Source organism: Bombus affinis, chromosome 13, assembly GCF_024516045.1.
Source record: "Bombus affinis isolate iyBomAffi1 chromosome 13, iyBomAffi1.2, whole genome shotgun sequence".
Classification (NCBI taxonomy): Eukaryota; Metazoa; Arthropoda; class Insecta; order Hymenoptera; family Apidae; genus Bombus; species Bombus affinis.
In genome coordinates this window covers 4,973,843-4,995,176 of record NC_066356.1, presented here as the reverse complement: position 1 = coordinate 4,995,176, position 21,334 = coordinate 4,973,843, and the positions used below count along the sequence as shown (strand labels likewise).

The following is a 21,334-nucleotide window of genomic DNA, read 5'->3' as shown; positions in this document are numbered from 1 at the left end:
TGTGTTTGCAATTGAGAGGAACAAATTTTTTAGGATTCTTCACGGTAGATAACGATTATTGTAAAATAAGAATAAAATGAAAATAATTAAACTTGATTATGGAGACGTGGAAATTGGTAAAACGGGAATAAAAACGATAGAGATATGGAATGAATCTTACGTAAGTATGTTTGGTATCTAATTACTAAGCAAACTTTTAGGCAATTATGTGAAATTTGAAGCTGCATAAATGCACAGAATACGTTTAGTAAGCAAGAATATGTAAAATATTCAAAGTAAAATACCTGTTATAATATTTAATAAATAAAACATCCCTACTTTTATTCCATTTTTTTAGTTTATAAAATAAAAAATAAAAAATCTAAATTTGCATAAATATTTGTAGTTTAATAATTAATAGACTGCGAATTTTTATACATGTATGCGAAATTTAAAGTTGCATAAATGCACAAAAAAAAATTAAATGTGCAAAAAATGTATAAAATATTCAAAGTTATAGTTAGTGTTGTTATTATAGTGTTATAGTTATTATAGTCTATGGTAATACTATAATCTGTAATTATAAATGATAATTAATTATAAGGTAGTCTATCTATCTCTTATAAATTTCGATGATCTTTGGATGTCTTGTCAAGATCAATATCTCGAATAACTTTATCTATGCATATGTATAACTACCGCTTGACTGTATTTTCCGACATATGCGGACGAATATGTTTCTAATATTATACATAATATTTTTAAGATTTAGAATAAATCTAAAATCTATAATTTAATCCAAACTTAACCTATACTTATATGTACATATATTATATTATTCGAAAAATTCGTAACAAAAGTTAATATTTAATTAAAATTGCTTACTACTATACTACTACTTATGATTTTACGAGCCTTTTCTTAATTTTTTCGTCTTTGTCGGCCAATTCCTTCAAATAATCTCTACAAGCATTTAAGGTATTTAATTTCGTGCCTAAACTTTCTGAATAAGTTTTGTAAAGATCCAAATAAATAATAACGAAACACGAATATTCGATGCGTGAGATAAATACAAGTGAATACAACTAAAATTTAAAACTTCTTGGATATATGAGGTTCAACATTATCTCACTGAAAAAAAGAAACCTGTTTTATTAACGAATTTTAAATGTTTCTCCTTAGTCCTCTTTAGTATCCAATTAAGAATCATATTTCCTCCAACATTTCATTATTTTATAGAAATTTATAATAAAAATGTAAGACTTTTTATGAACAACCCGATATGCAAAATTATTCAATACATTCTCCTTGACAGCATATATTTCAAGGTCATTGAAATCGATGAAGTGGATGGTTTTGTAAATAATTATTATAAATTTTCCATTTTATTCTTCTTTATATCTTTATGAAATTTTCTACATACTGACTATTTTTATTTAATTTATTCATTACAGAAGGAACAAGTATATCAAGTCCAAAGAGATCCGATTACGAATCCTTTGGATCATGTATTTCATTTACGTTCTTATACTTGGACTCTAGCCTCCGATGAAAAATATATATGCGAGATACGTTATCAGCCACTTGTTGCATTTTCTAAAAATGTTGATTATTTCGTAATTATAGATACTAGTATGGAATGTACGAAAATTATTACTTATGGATGTAGTATTGGTATTTACCTTAAAATATGTATTTTGTAATGTATTATAAAATTTTATCTTATCTTATAGTTCTTTGTCTGTTTTTATATACATATTTCATTTCTATATTATAACTTTCGTTTATATATTTGAGCAGGTCCTGAAGTAACTTGTTCAACAACGAAAATCTTTATGAATTGCACAATACAGAAACCAGAAGTTAAAAGGCGAATTAGATTAACAAATAATTCTAAAGTTGCTGCGACCTTTATGTTCAATATAGATGAAAAATGTAAGCCTTTCCAGATAGACGCAAAATACGGCATTATTAATCCTTGTTCTCGTAAATATATTACAATTACGTTTACATCGACAAGGGAGGGAAGATACACTTATTACTTGGTTGCTCTGATTTTATATCAAGTAAATTTAAATGAAACCATTGATAATATGTAATTTTTATGAACTGAGAATTATTTTTTATTGAAAAATTTATTTAAAATATAGGAACCAATTATTATAGAATTATATGGCTGGTGTAGTGCATTATCTTTTAAGACAGATTCTGATGCTATTACCTATCCTTTGAAAAGTAAAGGTGGTTTCAAAGGATATATGAGAGATGGTACTGATACATTAGGAGATATTCCTCCAATATCCTTATCAAAGCATTATTTCAATCTTGGACAAACTGATGTGGATGTAGAAAATCTTATTCAGACAATACCTCATTCAATATGTCTCACAAATCATAATCATTCTAATTTATTAATTACCTGGGAGAAAGGTAGTTTATATATAGTTCATTGTGTTAAATATCTTTTTAATTCATTTGTTGTATTGTAGATACAGATGAAATTTTTAATATAACACCTTCTGAGATGTTAGTTTGTGCACATCAGTCTGCTTTATTTGAACTTACATTTAATCCTAATGCAAAATGTAATCTTTATGGAAGAAAGATCATTTGTTCTGTTCTTTTGGAACATAAAAAGCACTCTACTTTCCCATTTGTTACATCTGTGACAGTGATAGGTATAATACTATGTTGTGCAAAAGTTATGATAAAGCCAGTTATGATAAATATTTTGAATGAATTTACATGAAGATGGACAATGAAATATTTAAAAATTAAAATATATCTTAGGTCACTCCTTTCCTGTCATATCGAATGGATGGATTCCACAGTATGAAATACCTCAAACTGTAATAATGCCACCATGCATGCCATCATATCCAGTTTATACCACTTTCCTCATTAAAAGATTTGGACATTTACCTCTAATGTTTCAATTTGTTTCACCATTAGCAAGTCATTTTCTTGTAAAACCAATGCTTGGTGTGATTTATCAGTATGATATACAATCTGTAAATCCATTTGTGAATTCAACTTTGATACATTATTAATAGCTGAACTATTTAATTGCAGGGATTATGAAATAATTGTAGTTGAAATGACACCTAAACCCCAAGATGAACAGATTTATTTAGAAAGATGGACAGTATACTTTAATGGGAATACGAAAAATGAATATTACATAGATTTTAAAGGATATGCAGAGAATGCAAATATTGTTTTTGGCAATAATAATGTTTTAAGTTTTCCACCAGTTATGTTAGGTTGTCAGCAGTTTCTACAACTTGCAATGCGAAATGTAACGCGTCATACAATAAAGTAAGCTAATTTCTCTCCTAAACAAAATGTATGAAATATATTTTAACATTTAGTTATTTATCTATAGGTATCAATTTTACCAGTTGCCACCTGAACTTAATATACAATACATAAGCGGAGAAATTGATGCAAATGATACTTTACATCAAGAATGTTCCTTTTCTCCGAATGAACCAAATATAGACTATGATTTTGAGGTACAATGTATTTTAAATATTGTAAAGAAGGGAGTACCTATTGGGTCAAAATATAGTGTAATTCTATGTGTTCGTGGAAGTAGCGAAATTGGATCATTAAAGGTAAAATTTATGCAACATGACTTTATTATTTAATATGAAGTAGAAATTAAAGATTTATCTTTTATTCATTTCTTTAGGCAACTCCGAACGAATTATATTTCAAAGAATTAGAATATAACAATACCAAGACATTACATTTTGATCTTATTAATTCTAGTTTAGTGGATATTTATTATAAATTAATTTGTACACATCGTAATTGGCCACTTGGAAATATCGAGGAAGATGTTAAATTACATCCAGCATCAGAAACGATTTTCTCAGGATCACATAAAAGAATTACAGTTTCTATCACTCCACATACAGCAGTATATTATGAATTTGCAATTCGATATTTGATAAGAGTTAATTTTCGATCAGATGCATTAATAGCTAGACAAAAACCAGTATGGATTTGCAATGTATACTGCATGTGTATTTTGCCTACATTAAAAGTAAAATTATAACTCATTTGACCATTAGAATTCGGATTTATAAAATAATGTTTATATATGCAATATCTGCATTAGGTGCAGAATATATGTGCTTTTGGATATAATCAGCGTTGTACAATTCAAATAAGCAAACAATTTTTATGGAAGAGACTGCATGTAAATAGGTATATTTCTTTTCTATTTGTGTTATATAATCGGTATTATGTATTACATGATTATTAGTTCTTTTTTAGATTAAACAAAATCTTGGAAAACATATTACCAAAAGAAAGAAAATCCATAAATATTAATCTTTTTCCAATGTTCCAATGCAATAAAGGAGTAATATTGATAGAATGGATTATGATCAATCCTTCATCATTTCCTATTACATTGGCTTTAAAAAGAATCAAAAACTGTTCTTGTAAACCTGTTATAAAAACATTTGGTTATTTGCTTCAGCATACAGAAACTGACTGTATACATACAAATCTTTGTACAGTAAACATAAGATCTAAAACACTACGTGTACGATTTTTTTTTATGTCAACTAACTATTTATACAAGGTGCATTACTAAATTGAATGTATATAAAAGAGTAATATTAATTGATATTTTACAGCCAAAGGAAGAAACTGTGATTGGTATGAAGATACATTATACGTTAATCGGGAAAACGGCAATATGTTGGGAATTAGATATTGGACATGATCGTTATGTTATGTTAAACGTAGTCATTAATTGTTTAGCCGAGTCCCAGTCACAAGATAATTTCTTAAGCACTACATCCGTAAATTTCGGACGAACTTATTTTGGAAACAAAGGGATAATGTATAGGGTATAATGTCATTTATAATATATATTACAATAGTGTTCATAAGATATAGTACTTTGTATCAACATAAGAATCATTAGTATAATGAAATTCTAGGTAAATTGGATATACAATATTACAAATAATGATTTACCGTATTCGATAGATATTAATAACATCTGCAAAGTGAATAAAGATTATCATTATGAAGTATTTTCATGTTTAACACAATGTGGTGTTATAAAGACTGGAACAGCTATACCTCTTCTTTTGAAGTTCCAACCAAGAATGTTTGGTACATATAAGGTATTATAAATTTAATAATTAGAAAATTAAGAAATTAATATTATACCTCTTAGGTAATAGTTCCAATAACTATGGGTGATAAAACAGAAGAATTGACAATGGAAGGAGAGTCAACTTTTGATTTTAGATTAGCCAGTTATGCGAGAGCTATACCATCTTATTGTGCTTGTAAAACTTCACTATTTCCTGCATATTTCAGTATTGATTGCATCGATGTATGGTTTCTACCTATGCATAATGTTATTGTCAGAATGCTTTTAGTTTATAACAATTTAGATTTCGATGCACTCGCTTACGAGTGGATATGGTACTCTTAAAAAATTTTAATGTTTTAAAATCTTCTATCATATTCCTTTAAAATGTTAAATATCTCTAGTCAAGACATACCAGAGATACTGTACATCGACGTATTTCCTCGGAAGGGTATACTGCATCCAAAGGCAGTGCAGAGTTTTAGAATAAAAATCTACACTAAAGGATATCCTTGTCGAATCGATGTTCATATACCTTGTATATTTTTTAACGCTAGTAAAAGGCGGATATATCAAAGAAGCATTATCAAACATGCTATTCTAAGTCAAGAATTAGCAGGACAATTTACCATTACAGAAAAAGGCACTTATATCCCAGTAAGTAAACAAGTAATATCTTGCAATAAACCAATTATGTTATAAGTTGATTTTACATAGAAACCGTGGATAAAAATACTCAATAAACCTGATGTATACTACAAAACATTGAGTTTACGTTGTAGTGTATGTAGCATAGAAGATGAATCTACAAAAGTCAGTTTATTAAACGAATTAAAAGCTTCACCAGCAAATGTAATTTATTTTGATGATAGTAAAAAATGCAATGTTATAGACGAGAAAGAGCTTTGTATAGTGAAATTTATTTTAGAAGGCTTATTATGGTAAATGTTGCTTTTCTGCATTTCATTTTTATAAATAATTAATAATGTAATTATTATCGAAATTAGTAAACTATTAGAGTTAATTTTTAGGGATATTGTTAATAGTAAAAGATTTAAAAAAATAGTTGAAGACAGTCTAATTCCTAACAGAAATTTGTATTATACCCAATTTATGATGGATATTTCGGAGCGAAAGAGATTAATACGGAGATCATATATATCACCGCCGTTAACGTTTATTGATTCATTACTAGAGCAAGTAAAAAGAAATAATTTTTATGTATCATGTTGATTTTCTATCGAAAAATAACTTATAGTTTCTTTTTTTATTAGATGTTATTTTCTATAATACACGATGAATTTTCCTTGAAAACTGCGCATTTGATTCCCAATGAAGATATACGGCATCGTAACTATCTTAAAATGTTACCCAAACAAAAAAGAACTGATTTGGAAAATGAGTTAGAAGAAGATAGTAATCTATCAATTTCAGTTTTTAAAGATAAATTTTTTATTAATCTCTTTTAAAGCTAAAGTAACATTTATTTAAACGATCCTTTTTTAGAACATGATGGATCTAATGATGAGGATAATAACAATGCGGACTCCCAAAATTTGAGGACAGGATTTAGGGTATCTTTTGTATAATGATTACAAAAGAAATATCTCCATTTATATACAAGTACATAAGGTATTTGGCATCAACTAATTTTGTTCTCAAATGGATCTGGAATGCGTTTAAATACAGCCAAAAATTTATCTCCTTTATTTCTTGTTACCTTTTGACCTTCTTCTGTGCTTTCATATAATTTTTCAACAATGGGATCTTTATCCTTTATAAAAAAATTTGTAAGATAATGGCTGACTTAATCTTTTGAGAAATAAGTAGCAAAAACTTACCAATTCTTCTTTAGAAACATCGTCAAACAATGGATGTTCACGGAAATGTTTCACTATCCATTCATGTAAGTCTTTAACATCCGTCACTGTATATACAATGGCCTTTAAATGATATTCATAGTTACTTATTTATGTAAAAAAAATATAGGGACATTTAAGTAATATTTTAGAAAATACATTACTCCTTCAGTCAACACATAAGCATATTCTGCCAAAAGTGTCTTATTTATAATCCTCCATTTATGCTTGGACTTTTTAAAATGTGGATCTGGATATAAGAAAAACATCTTCTTCAACTATAAAAATAAAAATTAATATTTATAAAAGTACAGAATTATAAGTTTAAATATATGACTATACCTTATTATACCTGGCCTTTGTGAAAGTAATTTGGTAGATACTTCATTGCATTAGTCCTCAGACATGCAATGTTTTGGTATTGTCCTGGATTTTGTGATCTTAATGCAGCTATACGATCCATAACATAGTCAGATACTTTTACTCTAATCTCCATTCCAAGAATTAAATTTTCAGGAAACATTAATGACAATGTAACTATTAAAGAAGATACTCTGTTAATACATTAAGAAACAATGTAATATAAAATTAAAATAATTTTGTACCTAATAGTCCTCCATAGCCACAACCAATATCTACAAACTCAACACATTTCTGTGAAAGATTCTGTTCTTTGGACTCTCCTTCATTAGTTACAAAATAAAACGGATATAATGAACTCCAATTCATTAAATCCGGTTTGATAGGACTGAAATTGTATTCAAGAAAAGAATGAAAAATGTTTGTAAATAGACTTCAATCATTTTAAGTAATTTTATATTTTTTATGGAAAATAATTACATACTATTCTAAGCAGTGATCTGCTATGGGATTTGAGTGTGCACGTTGTCTGTAATATTTTTTTTGTGGCAATGATAGTAGTTCTGACATGATAATTGTCAAAAAGCAGTCCACGTGGATAATACAATAACTTAACCTAATCTGACAAAAATCTAACCTAATCTGAACCGTAAAAAGATATATCTACGAAATTTCAAATTGCATTTGCCAAGATGTTATCTATAAATCTTGCAAAATACAATATACATATGTAAAGATGAAATAATTATAAAAAAAATATATATATATGTACATACATTATATGTACAAAAATATATTATATGTACATACATTAAATTAATATAGGAACTGAAATTAAATTGATAATATAAAATATAAAATTTCTACTTATTAATTGTTACTTAATCATCAGGAATTTCTTTCTTTGCTATCATTAAAACTAATAAATAACTAAAATGTATATACATTGCCATAGTATTTTAATAAATTAATTTATATATAATACTTCAAGATAAAATAGGCGTTTAGAGGAAAAATAATAGATATTTATTATATCCTTTAATTTTGAATTTTCTATTGAAGATATGTAAATACGATATATTGATTCTGACTGAGAATTGCATCCAAACCTGACCTAAAATACAATAGATCATTTACTTTTAGATATCGTTTTTTGAATATAAAGTGAGAAATCCATCTGGCGAGAAATTTTTGCACATCATCAAATTATTGTATATCATTGAAATTTTGCTTCACGAAAGGGTTTCAAAAAATGGTAGAAATAGTACCAGTCATGTTGCAAGGCAGAATTCTCGGTCACAAGTGACAACAAAACTTACGAGACAAGTCATAATGCATATTTACATATGTATTATTAATTCTCTAATTCCGTCAATCTTTCCGTATATTTTTGGTCAAGACCATCCTCTTTTAACAGGGTCGCAGAATAAGTATAGAGTTTTCTGTATAAGAAAGAATATGATAAGTTACTAACTTCATTTTATAATTGGATTTCTTTCTAATGCTTTTATTTAGTACAATTTTAACAAGAACATAAAATGATAGTAGAAGTGACAAGAATTGACAAGGAGCTAGGATTGTAGAATAAGGACAAAAATGGTACTGCTATCTTTGTGTCTATTTTATATTTCAATTTGCTTTTAGTATGCTTGTTCTAATGATAACAGGAGCATAGAACCATAGTAGAGGTATTGGACGAGGAGTGGTGATTAGGGAAGAAAGATAGAACATATGAGTTATTATGAAACACTTTAATTTCCTTGAACTTCGTAAATTTGTAGGATCTGAATAGGAAAAAGATAGTAACGAAAAAAATATTCGAGAAATTCTTCCAGATTTTCATTTCTTTTTTTCTTCGAATTTTTTCATTTTCATAATCGCTGTTTCATAATCGCTACATTTGATGGAATTCATTAATGTAAATCTAAAAAGAAATTATAAATGAAATGCTGCGTTGACGCAACTATGGTTCCGTAATAAGTTGTTAAATGAAATAATAAATAATAAAAGAATTAATTATGTATATAAATTCTTACTGAAATTTGAAGATGTAAACATATATAGAATTCACATGAAATGCAAAAATATATGAAACATCCAAACTACAGTACGCGTTATAATATTTAATAAGTGAAATAAATCTTTGCTTAGATTAGGTTACTTTTAGATCACTTTTTAATTTATGTTTATAAAAATATGAATTTGCTTAAAAATCCGCAGTCTACTTATAAGAATATACATTTTAATTTTCAGATATTTCGTTTGCGAGAACGATACTATAACATAACTATAGCCTTAACCTGGCCATGGCGCACGTGCATGAGAAATCAGCTGTTCGACATTCACAGCGCCGCCTGGTGGATGACGCTACGTACATCGAATGAAAGACGGCGGAGTAACATTTTCCTGTTCACGATTTTACCGTGTGATTGAACGATTTCCTAGAGTCGTTTAATAGACGCGATGTGAACAACAATTTGATATACAACGTCGTTTCTAATTGACGACGGTGCGGTCCACGTTGTCCAGTAGTAGGATTCGGCTACCTTGGAAGTTATCGTACTCTTTCAGGTGAGGTTAGAATCCTCTCAATAAAAATGCTTTTCATTACTCCCGTACAGTTCGAGATCGCTTCGAAGAAATCGAAGCGTGTTAGAAAGCAACAAAAAACAAATCATTCTATCTTTTCTATTTGATGTACGTTTACAACAACGTGTACTTTGTATCTTTTCTTGGAATTTAAGTGTACTTCGTCTTTTAGATCGTTCTCGACTTAATTGCCAATTTTCGTAACATTAAAACATTTCAAAAGTTTTAGCTCAATTTATTTTCAACTATAATGTCATTAATACGTATAATTTGTCTTCAAGCTTTATGCAAAAGTTATTTTTAAAAGTCATTTAACTAAGAGTGTTTTTCTTTGTTAAAACGAGAGTAAGATTGGAATAAAAAGATTCGAAGACAGGATTATCTCTTTCTTTTTTTATATTACTGTTTTGTATGCATATACAACAATTCTTACATTTATACATTGGTACATAGAACGAATATGAATCTTTCTTGTGGAATTAATTCTTTGATTTCAAGTTCAATTTTTATCGATATGTTTAAAATGATCGATCTTTTATACGATTGCTCCTAGGTTGAGCAACTGCGACTTTATTATACATGACAACAACGGATATCCGGAAGAATCAATCTTTTGTTTAATTGGTGAGTCTGACCAATAAACTAAGATCATTGTTTGATTGTTGATACCATTAGTACTAATAAGCGTAGCGTAATTACTATAGTAGCATACCTAGCGTAACGTTTCATGTTATTATTGTAGTCTTAATTCAATGTTTCATGTTATTATATTCTCTTGTATAGTCTTTTATGCACAATTGCTTCACTACGCGAAGTTATTAATGATTACAGATATTTATGCAATTTCATATTTTTATAAGAATAACAAAATAAAATTTAATATTTTATTTTGCATATTATATAGATTTTAGAATTTTATATATATATTCGTGTGTATTTTTGCATTTTTAAATTTCTTATAAATGCGTGAAACACATAGTTATGATACTGTATAGTACAATCGGTATACGATGCTTTCAAGTTATTTTTATTTGCATTTTTATTAACGATGTGTAGTGTTTTAGGAACGCTGCATTTTCCGAAAAGGAATTAAATAAAATGTTGTTTAGTCTCGGAACGAAAATTTTTTTAATTGAAGATAAATTCCAAGCGTTTTATGAACGTTACAGAAGTCGTAATAAGATGAAAAAGGTTACTGATAGCTAATCATTTAAGCTAGTAGACAGAGATTTGATAAGGTTTTAATTCCTTGACAGTTTTATTTCTTAAACAATATTAACAATGTATAGGAACTTAAACTCACTTATACATATTACATTTCAACATTCCTTGTATAATTTTTAAAAATGTACGGTGATCGATATTCACACGGAACAGAAATATCATATCATTCACACTTAATCCATATAGATCAATTGTATCCGTATCATTATATGGGATCATTGTTTCATACGTTCTTAGTTGGTTTATTTACTTTTATTATGGAAGACTATCAGATTCTATCGCTTTTTATTACATCACTGTACTATGAATCATATATTTATACTAACACGTATAAACCATACATTAATATTTATTAATTAACCCTGCAGTTCTCGTTTTTTCTTCGCGTTTGTATCTTTTCAGGTATTTTTCTCGTGTAATAAAGATTTGAAATTTTATTTATAAAACGCAAGGAATACACAGAAGCTAGTAAAATTATATTGTATACTAAAATCAAATATTTTATATATATAATATATATTTTACAATATTTATATATTTATATATTTTATACAATATTTTATATATATATAAAATTACCTATATTTTAATAATATAATAGGTTATAAATTAATAATATAAATTAGAATAGGAAATAAAAGAATATAAATTAATAATAATAATAGAAACCGAAGGATTAAATCATATACAGGGTGTCAACAACCAAACTTCATCAATACATATATACTATGGCTGTAATGAAACAAAAAATATTATATAAATATGGGCTTTTTAAAGCTTTATTAACAGGAGAAGAAGTACGATCTTACTTTCTTTATCTTTTACACGAAAGCAATTTTAAAATTTAATATATTGTACATATTATGAAAATTGTCCTTTATTGGGGTTTTAGAATTGAACATGTACTGATCCAACCCCTTTGTAGTTTTAGAAATATTGTTCAATATAATATTAAAATATTGCTCGTTTTAATAATTATATCTTTGGTTTTCATAAATGTTTGCCAACTTATGAACTATGTATTTTCAAGAAGTATACATTTTTAGACCTAACAGGTTTCTATATTCAATTATGTTATATTAAAATATATATTATTCTTTAATCATAAAATTAAGAATCAAAAGATCGCGTTCTTCTCTTGTAGCTTTCGTATACACATATATTTATAAAATCAAATATGCACTTCAAATTTCATTTGAAAAACATGAACTCCACGGGTTAATCATCGAAAACATAGTGAAGAGGGAGTACAATGGGCATTGTGTTGTATATTCACGGAAGAATAAAATCGTTGTCGCGAAATCGAATTCTTATTGCAAACGTCTATTTATTTTCCAATAGGGAGATTAGGTTTCCTCTTGGCAGTTGTGGATCGAATTAGCTCGCTTTCTCATGTAAACATAACTAAATGTAATCCTTCTGTGTCGGAAACGACACTTTCATTACGCGAAAGAATGTGGCGTCGTCGTGAACATTATCTGGTGTTAACAAGTCTGTCGTTAGTGTTAAATGTTTTTTAATTTAAACTTAACGCGTCATTCAACAATATGAACGCATGGCTGCCAGATTCCTTCATGTGGTTGACATTCGAGTCGGATTCAAGCTGGGTAAATAATAATTTTCGTAGCTAGTTTTAAACGCATGAAGTAATATTATGCGCATGCGCAGTCGACATCATTGCGCGACAATGTAACCGAAATAACTAATTTTTCATTAACATTATACTACTATATATTAATTAGAAATTTTTGAACACTTGTAAAATACGACGTACATATTGTTTGGAGCAAAATTTTACATTTTAGTAATGACATAATAGGATACGATAGTGTACTATCTCAACAAAATATGTTTATGCGTAAAATGATGACGGAAGTCGTTTAATTGGAGGGAGACGTATCTAGGTTAGTTTGTATATATAATTTACATTTTTTAAATCGACCTAATGCGTTGAATTTTCAGTGAAATATTAAACGGTACATAATAAATGAATTTAAGTTTATTTCTACAATTACACACCATAAACCGATAAATAAACAACTATAAACCATTTTTGACACTGATATTGGTTAATCAGTAACCAACAAATATTCTGACCGTCGATAATGATTATTTGTAACCAAAAACACTTTCAGATCTTTTATAATGATTGTTCCTGAACCATTTAAACTAATTGTAAGATACTTATAATTCCGATACTACCACTCTTTTAATTTAGATTATAACTATTATTATTTCTGAATCAAATATACTTTAGTGAACCATTGGACTTAATTGAATATTTACTGTATATTGTCTGAGATGTAGTGGCTCATGAAGTCATATTTAAACACATATATTATATGCAATATATGAAATTTTTCAAAACTTCATTAACACTACAGTGAGATACGAATATCATGACCATAATAGTGTCTGAAGCCAATAAGAAAATATATATAGCAGTTACAAGACATTTAGATATACTTAGATACACTTAGTGAAAAATTAGCATGAATATTAATCTTAAACAGACAGTTAGTGTTACAGACTCGCAGTAAATATTATGGCTTATTACTATAATGAATATGTAATTGACCGCTCAAATGTTTTGGCGATCTTTGCGAAATACGCTTTCGATGAATATCTTGCAATTTCTATATGTATTTTCAGATTCGTTTCCAATTTTACCAATTTGATGACGATGGTCGTATCTCGTTACAGTGTTAATGAGATTTCAAAATGATTTGTATAGTGTATACATAAAAAGATTCTAAGATTGTCGAATACTTTCGTAAGTCACTGTAAATCATGTTACTAGACAATTTATATGAACATTGTCGTAGTTGTGTTTTATTGACGCAGATTAATGTCTTGACGTCTCGTAGGGAAATAATTCCGGATGCATATATCATGGGATGATCTTCAGAATTTTGTGTACTCAGTCGATTCACAGAACCGCGAAAAATGCAAGAGTGCAGCGAGGACTTGGCATCAATTTGCCACGGAACGCCGTAGTACGCGCGGCGTACAGTCTTGTTTCATCTGCTGTTATCTGAAAATCCTCTCTGTCCTACTTATTTATATTTATGTATTTGAAACGGCGATCAGGCGAAAGATACGAAGCATCGCTAACGTGACCGAGTTTCGCCTCGAATTTTCAGAGATTCATTGTGATCTTGTTACGTTCTTTCCGTCTCGCCGTTAATTTTCTTTACTTGAAAAATCGCCGAGAGATCTTATATTCGATAAACGACCAACGAGAAGAAAGTTTATCAATAATAGGTAGTTCTTAAAGAGGATGATGTAGGATTTTCTAGGGATTCTTTAGGGAGGAAATGCAATCTTTTAAACCAAGGGTTTTTAGATACAAATTCTGATATTTTCTTATTTAGAATGTTCTGGATAGTCGTATAAGTAGAAGAAAATTGCGTTTTAAATTTAAAAGGATTTTATTTAAAGAGATTTAAAAGGATTGCATCTGCATTTTTTGAATGTATTATAATATGATTTGAATTTATGAAAACACAGATTTTTCTAATTCGTTCGACTTCCTCTATCTTTAACTAGGAAAGTGATATAATTTGTTATTGTTATACAAACCACTTTGTACAATAATTGCTGGAATTAGAGCCAGTCGACACATATTTTACTTATTTTAGCGAACACTATATTCTAATACATTTAAAGCTAATCTGCAGAGCTTGTAAATGGATATGAATCTCTTATAATCCATGAATGAAATCTAAAGTACATAGTGTAGAATGACGAATGTGAAAAACGTGAAGTATTGAATGTACAGAATATTGAAAAGAGAAGTTCAGAGGATATTAAATATTTTTTTCATGGATTGATGATAGGGGATGAAACAAAGTGAAAAAGTTATAATTATATCTTAGTAAATAAATAATTTATAAATATGTTTGCATTGAAAAGAAAATGTTTGTTTAGATCCACGATACTGATTTACCGTTCGGATGGTTATAGGCACTGATTTATGAAAACGTGTCAGTGATGTGGCGTATTACGAACAAAGAAGACTCGCGAGAATGACTCGTTGAAGTTAAAACCTATTGTTAATGGGACAGGAAATTCTGAAAGCATTGTTTGGGTCGATCAAGTAAATATGTAAAAGCTTGCAGATAGTTCCTCGATAAGATGAAACCTTGCTCTCGAGCGTGTTTGTCCATATTTTTTTCTTCCTCTTCATTGATAAAGCACGAACTTGAGAAGAATGTAGCAGCCTACAATTTCGAGAAGTTTCCTCATTAGTCATTTTCCAAGTATTGTTTTGTTTTCTATATGTATATCTCTCTTCTCCATAATACATAATACATTCATACTACGAATGAAAAATTAAACATTATCCGGGTTTGTATTCTGAGAATCTCTGAAAAATTTAAAATTATCTGAACGCACTAAGAAAATTTGTTTATTTATACAAGTTTCTAAGCATTTTCCTTTTTTATTTAACATCAATATTTTACAATTCAAATTTGATTGGACCCAAAGTCCAGAATTGAAATTAATTAATTCTGTTACAGAGGTTCTTAATTAACATCGAAAACGTTGGTCGTTGTTAGGACATGGCGACGAAAATAATTTAATATTGTCTGCTCTCTGTTCTAGGAAGCTAATAACGCTTTATTCTATGTATTTCTCTTTTTCCGTTACTCTTCTCACTTTCCATTAGTGTTGAGGAGTAAATAGGGCGAGTCTATTGAGTCGCCCACTCTTATTGGATCGTCCTATCAAATCTTCCTTGAACAATTGCTTTCGTATCATCAACAACGCCTATAGATCTGTCCTTGCAGAAGACAAGTGACGGTACAATAGGAAACAGAAAAATCTAATACGTATTTCATGGTATATGAACATCAGAAGAGCACATTAAACAGTATATATTAGAATAGGATAAGGTCGATTTATTTAGGTCAGGACGATACTTGAGTCAATTTGAAGTCTTGTAATTCGACAAATTCGGTTATGAATAGACTTTGAAGCGATCTACATTTGAAAACAGATTACATATTTAACTCGTTATTAGCGGCGTGGTAAATAGAGAAATATATTGTATACATTAATAGCTTTGGCCATAACTTTCTATGAGAATATAACTTGTACGTAACAAAAGGGAAATTTAATTAACGTCAATATTCGCTGTTACATAATGATTATCATAATTGTGTAGCATGTGTGCATAACTATATTTCTGCAAGTAACTTTATCGTTCATTTTACTAGTTTTTACATAATACTTCCTTGTTGATGGAAATAAGATAAATTCAAGATTTAATTTGAAGATGTTAGAGCTTAAATGATTTAAATAACTCTACCTCATTGTATTATTGAAAGTCTCGAAAATCTACTTCACCGGCATCTGCATAGTATATTCAAAGCCACGAAATCTTGGAATTTTCTTTGGAGAGCATCCAGCTCGAAATGACATTGACTTCTACACCATACGTTGCGCAAAATCTGTTATATAATCATAAATAAATGAAGAGATGATTTCACATAGGGATATGCATCATAAATGCGAAGTAAATTTTTGTACAAAGGTCAAGGTTGAAATTACATTGTAATTTAGTCAATCATTTCAGAAACTCAAGAATTGTGGGATAAAAAAACTTCTCAGATAAAACAAAACATTCAATAATGTCTGATAATTATCGAAAACAGTTATAAGGTTATTTTATTTCATTTTCTTGTTATATATTTTACCTTTTGGCAACTTGTACAGACTTTTTTCTATGTTATATTAACATAAATGGAAGATTTAAAAGTAGAATAGTTTATGAAGTAATTAGCACATCTGCCCATTAAAAAGTTTCTAGAAGTTTATACAGATCACAGAAGATTAAAATATTTTCACTGAAAAAAATATGGCTATAGACTTCGTTGGACGTGCTCAAGCATTCTATAGTAATGGAATTTTCGCTGTGAGTGTTCCTAGGCCAAGAGAAAGGATTTTTCCTATAATCTATTACATAACAAGCAGTGAAATAATGTGTAAAGTTACGTAAACGTACCATTATTGAAAAATGCAGATAACGCACTTATGTGTTGCTTCGTCAAAGTACAAAGCTTACAAAGTTCATAAAAGACATATATATATATATCATACGGTCACCTATACTTCAATGTCCTTAAACTTTACAAAATATCAGAATCTAGCTGAAAGAAGAAATGAGTCTTTCAGAAGCCAAGCTTCTGTCGATTCTAGCTTTTGTTAATTACTCAATTTCACGATTAATCTTCAATTCTTAAAAGAACAAATGATTTATTCCCGTAAGATTGTTTATCGCAAAAGATGGTATAAACTATAGCAAATTCCAGAGAAAATTAAAAGCAATATTACTCGTAATATTATCAGTTTCCTTTATTTTCATTTTTGGAGTTAACGTGGCTTCTGAGACACTCAAATAGCGATCAATTCCTTATCGTAGCCACAATATTAAGAAACAGAATCTAACAGCATATATTAATTAAAAAGAACTGTAGGTAAGATGTTATGTTAATACAAGTTCGGCCCTTAATGGATCACTGCAATAATCCACAAGAAAAAAGAGGATGGGGTAGATATCAACTTTTACGCAGTTTTCTTATTTACGATATTCTAATTAAACCATTTTCCAGAAATAGGCAAGTATCTACATTGGATTGTTATTACGCCTCTGGCCAGTAGAGACCTTAAGAATCTATTAAAGAGCAGACAACGATGACATTAGCCGCAGTTGAGTTAGCTGATTCAACAAAGTTACCGTTAACAACTGTGGTCAAACGCAGGGACGAAGACTCTTCCAATTTTAGACGAGCGTATAAATTGCGATATCCATCCCGTCGTCCCACTCTTTGTGTTTCCTCGAGCAGAGCTGGCGCACGATAGTAAGAGGATGATCCATCCACGTGGATCGCCCACATGAGTCAGGTATCGTGGCCCGTGGTTAATTGTTCCCGCGTCTCAGTACGCGAAGGATGTTAGCACGATCGAGTTCTGCGTTAGCATTGTCTCCTCTCTGCCCCTCGCAACCTACTTTTTCCACAGTTTCTCTATCATTACGTTTCCTCGTGGATTTTTTTTTCGCTCCAGTTCGATATTTCCAAAAGTGAACAAGTTGTCGTGAAACTTTTATTATTTAGTCGGTTGTAAAGGAATCGGAGGTGATATTGTAAAGTGGAGGTCATTTAATGTATTGTGAAAATAGCTTAAATAATATTTTCTTCACTTTGATGCGGATATTTCAAACGTGCTCGACATTTTCAAAAGTAAATGAGCGTGTAATTTGGTCATTTAGTTGACTGTAAAGTGGGATCATTTAGATTATCGTACAAGAAATTTGAATTATCTATTCTTCATTTTAATATGGTTGTTTTAACCACGTTGGATATTTCTAAAAGTGAACGAGTTTTTTGCGTAAATTCGTTTATTTTTGCATTTTTTCAATAGTGATTTAAATCACGTGTTCTTCATTTGAAGGTGTTTGATATTTGCAAAAGTGAATGAGCTGATCATAAAAGTGGTTGAAATTATATCGACGTGTGTTTCGATTTTGATTATCGTTTGTGTACGTGACAATGGTGCTCTTGCGTAATTCCTTATCACATGAATCTAGTTTTATTGTATATTATCGATCTATCTATCGAATTTTCCTGTGATTACATGAAAGTGGTTTTATGTCTTGCGTCATAAGTTTGGATTTATACATCATTTTAGCAAAGTTGTTTGATAAGTATGTTACACTTGTTATCGAGGCATAGTAAAAGCGTGTGTTTCAGTGATTATTCGCTAATTGGGAAAGATTAGTCAGTTGTTCGAGCTGCTGATAGCTTCGACGTAATCATTTATTTATTTGGAGATCCTCTGCTTTTTCGCCGAATCCTTTCATTTGTATTAGAGTAAACTAGTTCCGTATTACCATTGCTATTTTTTTTATTTAACTTAGGCATTAAACATGTGCCCTTGTTATCTTTATTTCGTATTTCTATTTTTGGATATCTTAAAAATATTGACTTGTCCTAAATAGACCACTGATATTTATGTAAACTTATATTTTTATGAACATGCTTGAAAAGATAGATACTATATATAAAATTGTGTTACCTATTAAATATTAGATAAAACACTATATATATATGTATATATATATATATATATGTACTATATATATATAACACTATATGTATATTTTATATATTTATTCATTTCATGCGCGTTCTGTGTTCTTTTGCACCTTTACATTTCCCACAAATGTCCAAATATCCTCTCTTTTTACTTGTATGTTTTTCCCATATATTTACCTAATTAGTATAATAGATTTTGATCATGTTCCTACTATTCCCAAGCAACTTTCAAGTAAGCAGTGCTTGATGGCCGATCGCTCGGTTCACTATGACGACTTTTCGCCTTGTGGATGCTAATAAATCGCGATCCAACGACGAATAATTCAGTGTGCGTTCGACTGTCGTCACAGTTCACTTGAAGCGAAGGTGCTCCGAAGGTTTTTGAAAATCGGCCGTGTGAAATCTTTTATCGATCGTCCCTCATCACGGAGTGAAATATTTCACTGAACGGAATATCGCTCTTTACGGAACGTTTGAACGATCGTGGAGTACGTTTTTGAAAAGTTTGCAAAATCGAAATAAACATCGCACGAAAGTTATTGAAGAACGTTGAACAATAGTTGTATTATGGATGGTGCGGTCGCTGGAAAATCAATCGGTGGAAAATTATCATTGAAAAGAGAAAACGTTTTTAAGACTCTTTTAAACGTTTCGAGTTTTGGCATTAAGGTGACGAAAATGCTACGCGTGTTTATTTATAGCGAACATCGATTCATCGTTTGTGGTGTTTGAGTTTGCAAGTGGATAGACGTTGCATTGGTGGAAAATGAATGATCCATTAATGTTCGCATTCGGATCAAAAAGGATCGATCGAAATGCACGCGTGTTCACGTCCTACGTACATTTGTTTTGAAAGCTTCGATAATCGTTGTATTCATAGCGAAGCTCTTTTATCTCCGAAGATTTTCAGAGCGTTCGAGCGAATTTTTATTCTATAATTCTATAAAAAAGCGTATTTAATTCGATCGGCTTTGATGTGGGAAATAATTTTGTAAAGTATTTTATTATCCTCTGTTCGTCATTTACTCGCCCACAAGAAAAATTTGTATTACGTTATTTAAAAAAGATTGATAACACAAGTGAAAGTTTGCGAGTTCTTGGATATAATACTGCTTCGAAACTTAATAAAGCAAAATTGATTTAAAAATTTTCGAATTGGAGAGATCGAGTATATTCGAGTAAAGGATTAACCAGATAAAGGAACATCTTCCTCTGAAAGCAAAATTTTTCTGAAAGGTTTCGCGAGCCTCTGTATATAGTGGCTAGAAAATATTTGCACATACCCTCATTTTCCAATGAAACGATTTCTTTTTTATAAGATTCTATACATTTAATTTTCGCTACCAAGTTTCAGTACTAAGTTTTTGTAATTATATGAAAGTATACTCTTATACTATTAATTTATTGATTAATAATTAATTAGTATCCAAACGCTATAATATATATAATGTTGAGCAAATATTTTTTGTAGCCACTGTATAACTATTGAAGCGTAATCGACAATTCTTATCATAACGAGATATAATAAATCCAAGAATGTCTCAATACATCATTCATTTTTCAACCACCGAGTAAACCTCGATTGTTCATTTGGGAAGGAAGTTTTACAGCGCCCTTGGCCAATGTTGTCGAGCCTAATTATTCAAAATGGAAGAATACTAAGTACAGATAATTGTCCTTGAGACTCACTATATAGAAGATTATAAAAGTTGCTATTAACATGTTTTCGAAGAGCGTAGAGCGTTTGTTACCTTGACTCGAATCGTAATTCAGTGCTCGAAACGACCGATGATTCAGAGATACAGTTAATAGGAAACGATAGTGAACATGTTTTTCCACAGTGGTTTTTAAACCGTGCAGTTAACGAAGATAATCGGCACTTTTACATTTACAGAAATAGAGAACACACGGATGAACTACGATCGATAGACGAAGATAAAGATTCTGTCTACCATGTTTAATATTTTATTGGGAAACATTTAAATTATTTTCTTCTAGGAAAATATCTATCAATTTTACATTGTTAATACGACTGTACAAGTTACTCTTTTCTGTATGTAATTAATTTTTGTTTAGTATTATTTGAAATGCAACTGAAA

At 29.5% G+C, this 21,334-nt stretch overlaps 3 protein-coding genes and 2 long non-coding RNA genes across 9 annotated transcripts in view; 3 read left to right on the top strand and 2 right to left on the bottom strand.

Moving 5' to 3' along the window:
• The first annotated feature begins 15 nt into the window (after positions 1-15).
• Positions 16-6,810, top strand: LOC126923539 (cilia- and flagella-associated protein 65-like). Its single transcript, XM_050737078.1, has 19 exons — positions 16-160; positions 1,434-1,653; positions 1,780-2,045; positions 2,130-2,409; positions 2,469-2,657; positions 2,770-2,974; positions 3,052-3,297; positions 3,365-3,596; positions 3,674-4,030; positions 4,106-4,194; positions 4,264-4,537; positions 4,632-4,847; positions 4,941-5,129; positions 5,183-5,436; positions 5,506-5,758; positions 5,819-6,042; positions 6,133-6,301; positions 6,376-6,517; positions 6,608-6,810. Exons 1-19 carry the CDS (start codon positions 77-79, stop codon positions 6,688-6,690), a joined length of 3,972 nt encoding a protein of 1,323 aa, XP_050593035.1. The 5' UTR covers positions 16-76; the 3' UTR covers positions 6,691-6,810.
• On the bottom strand, positions 6,530-8,040 carry LOC126923533 (tRNA (guanine-N(7)-)-methyltransferase). Its single transcript, XM_050737070.1, has 6 exons — positions 7,805-8,040; positions 7,566-7,708; positions 7,313-7,497; positions 7,125-7,238; positions 6,943-7,044; positions 6,530-6,875 (listed from the first exon to the last, which is right to left on the bottom strand). Exons 1-6 carry the CDS (start codon positions 7,888-7,890, stop codon positions 6,744-6,746), a joined length of 762 nt encoding a protein of 253 aa, XP_050593027.1. The 5' UTR covers positions 7,891-8,040; the 3' UTR covers positions 6,530-6,743.
• A 646-nt stretch (positions 8,041-8,686) lies between these two features.
• On the bottom strand, positions 8,687-9,635 carry LOC126923514 (uncharacterized). Its single transcript, XR_007713212.1, has 2 exons — positions 9,357-9,635; positions 8,687-9,244 (listed from the first exon to the last, which is right to left on the bottom strand). It is a non-coding gene; the product is annotated as an uncharacterized LOC126923514 (long non-coding RNA).
• Positions 9,636-9,679: 44 nt separating this feature from the next.
• Positions 9,680-21,334, top strand: part of LOC126923502 (kinase D-interacting substrate of 220 kDa) — a 44,151-nt gene continuing 32,496 nt past the window's right edge. Inside the window, exons 1-2 of one of the 5 annotated variants that reach the window (XM_050737018.1) lie at positions 9,680-9,891; positions 10,463-10,533. Coding sequence is in view for 1 of the 5 variants with exons in the window: in XM_050737016.1 (XP_050592973.1) it covers positions 12,681-12,740 (60 nt within the window). In the remaining 4 variants the exon portion in view is untranslated. Of the gene's footprint in view, positions 9,892-10,462; positions 10,534-12,407; positions 12,741-18,746; positions 18,845-19,608; positions 19,905-21,141; positions 21,289-21,334 lie in introns of those variants that run through there. The other 4 variants (XM_050737016.1, XM_050737014.1, XM_050737013.1 and 1 more) reach the window with 4 other exon arrangements.
• On the top strand, positions 12,753-13,399 carry LOC126923515 (uncharacterized). Its single transcript, XR_007713213.1, has 2 exons — positions 12,753-13,037; positions 13,096-13,399. It is a non-coding gene; the product is annotated as an uncharacterized LOC126923515 (long non-coding RNA).

Bases quoted from the DNA above. Each gene is read 5' to 3' on its own strand.
- LOC126923539 (XM_050737078.1), top strand. From the start codon at position 77: ATGAAAATAATTAAACTTGATTATGGAGACGTGGAAATTGGTAAAACG. The intron at 2,410-2,468 runs GTAGTTTATATA...GTTGTATTGTAG, and splicing joins ATTAATTACCTGGGAGAAAG to ATACAGATGAAATTTTTAAT. The intron at 3,597-3,673 runs GTAAAATTTATG...TCATTTCTTTAG, and splicing joins GCGAAATTGGATCATTAAAG to GCAACTCCGAACGAATTATA.
- LOC126923533 (XM_050737070.1), bottom strand. From the start codon at position 7,890: ATGTCAGAACTACTATCATTGCCACAAAAAAAATATTACAGACAACGT. The intron at 7,709-7,804 runs GTATGTAATTAT...ATACAATTTCAG, and splicing joins GCAGATCACTGCTTAGAATA to TCCTATCAAACCGGATTTAA. The intron at 7,498-7,565 runs GTACAAAATTAT...CTTCTTTAATAG, and splicing joins TGGCTATGGAGGACTATTAG to TTACATTGTCATTAATGTTT.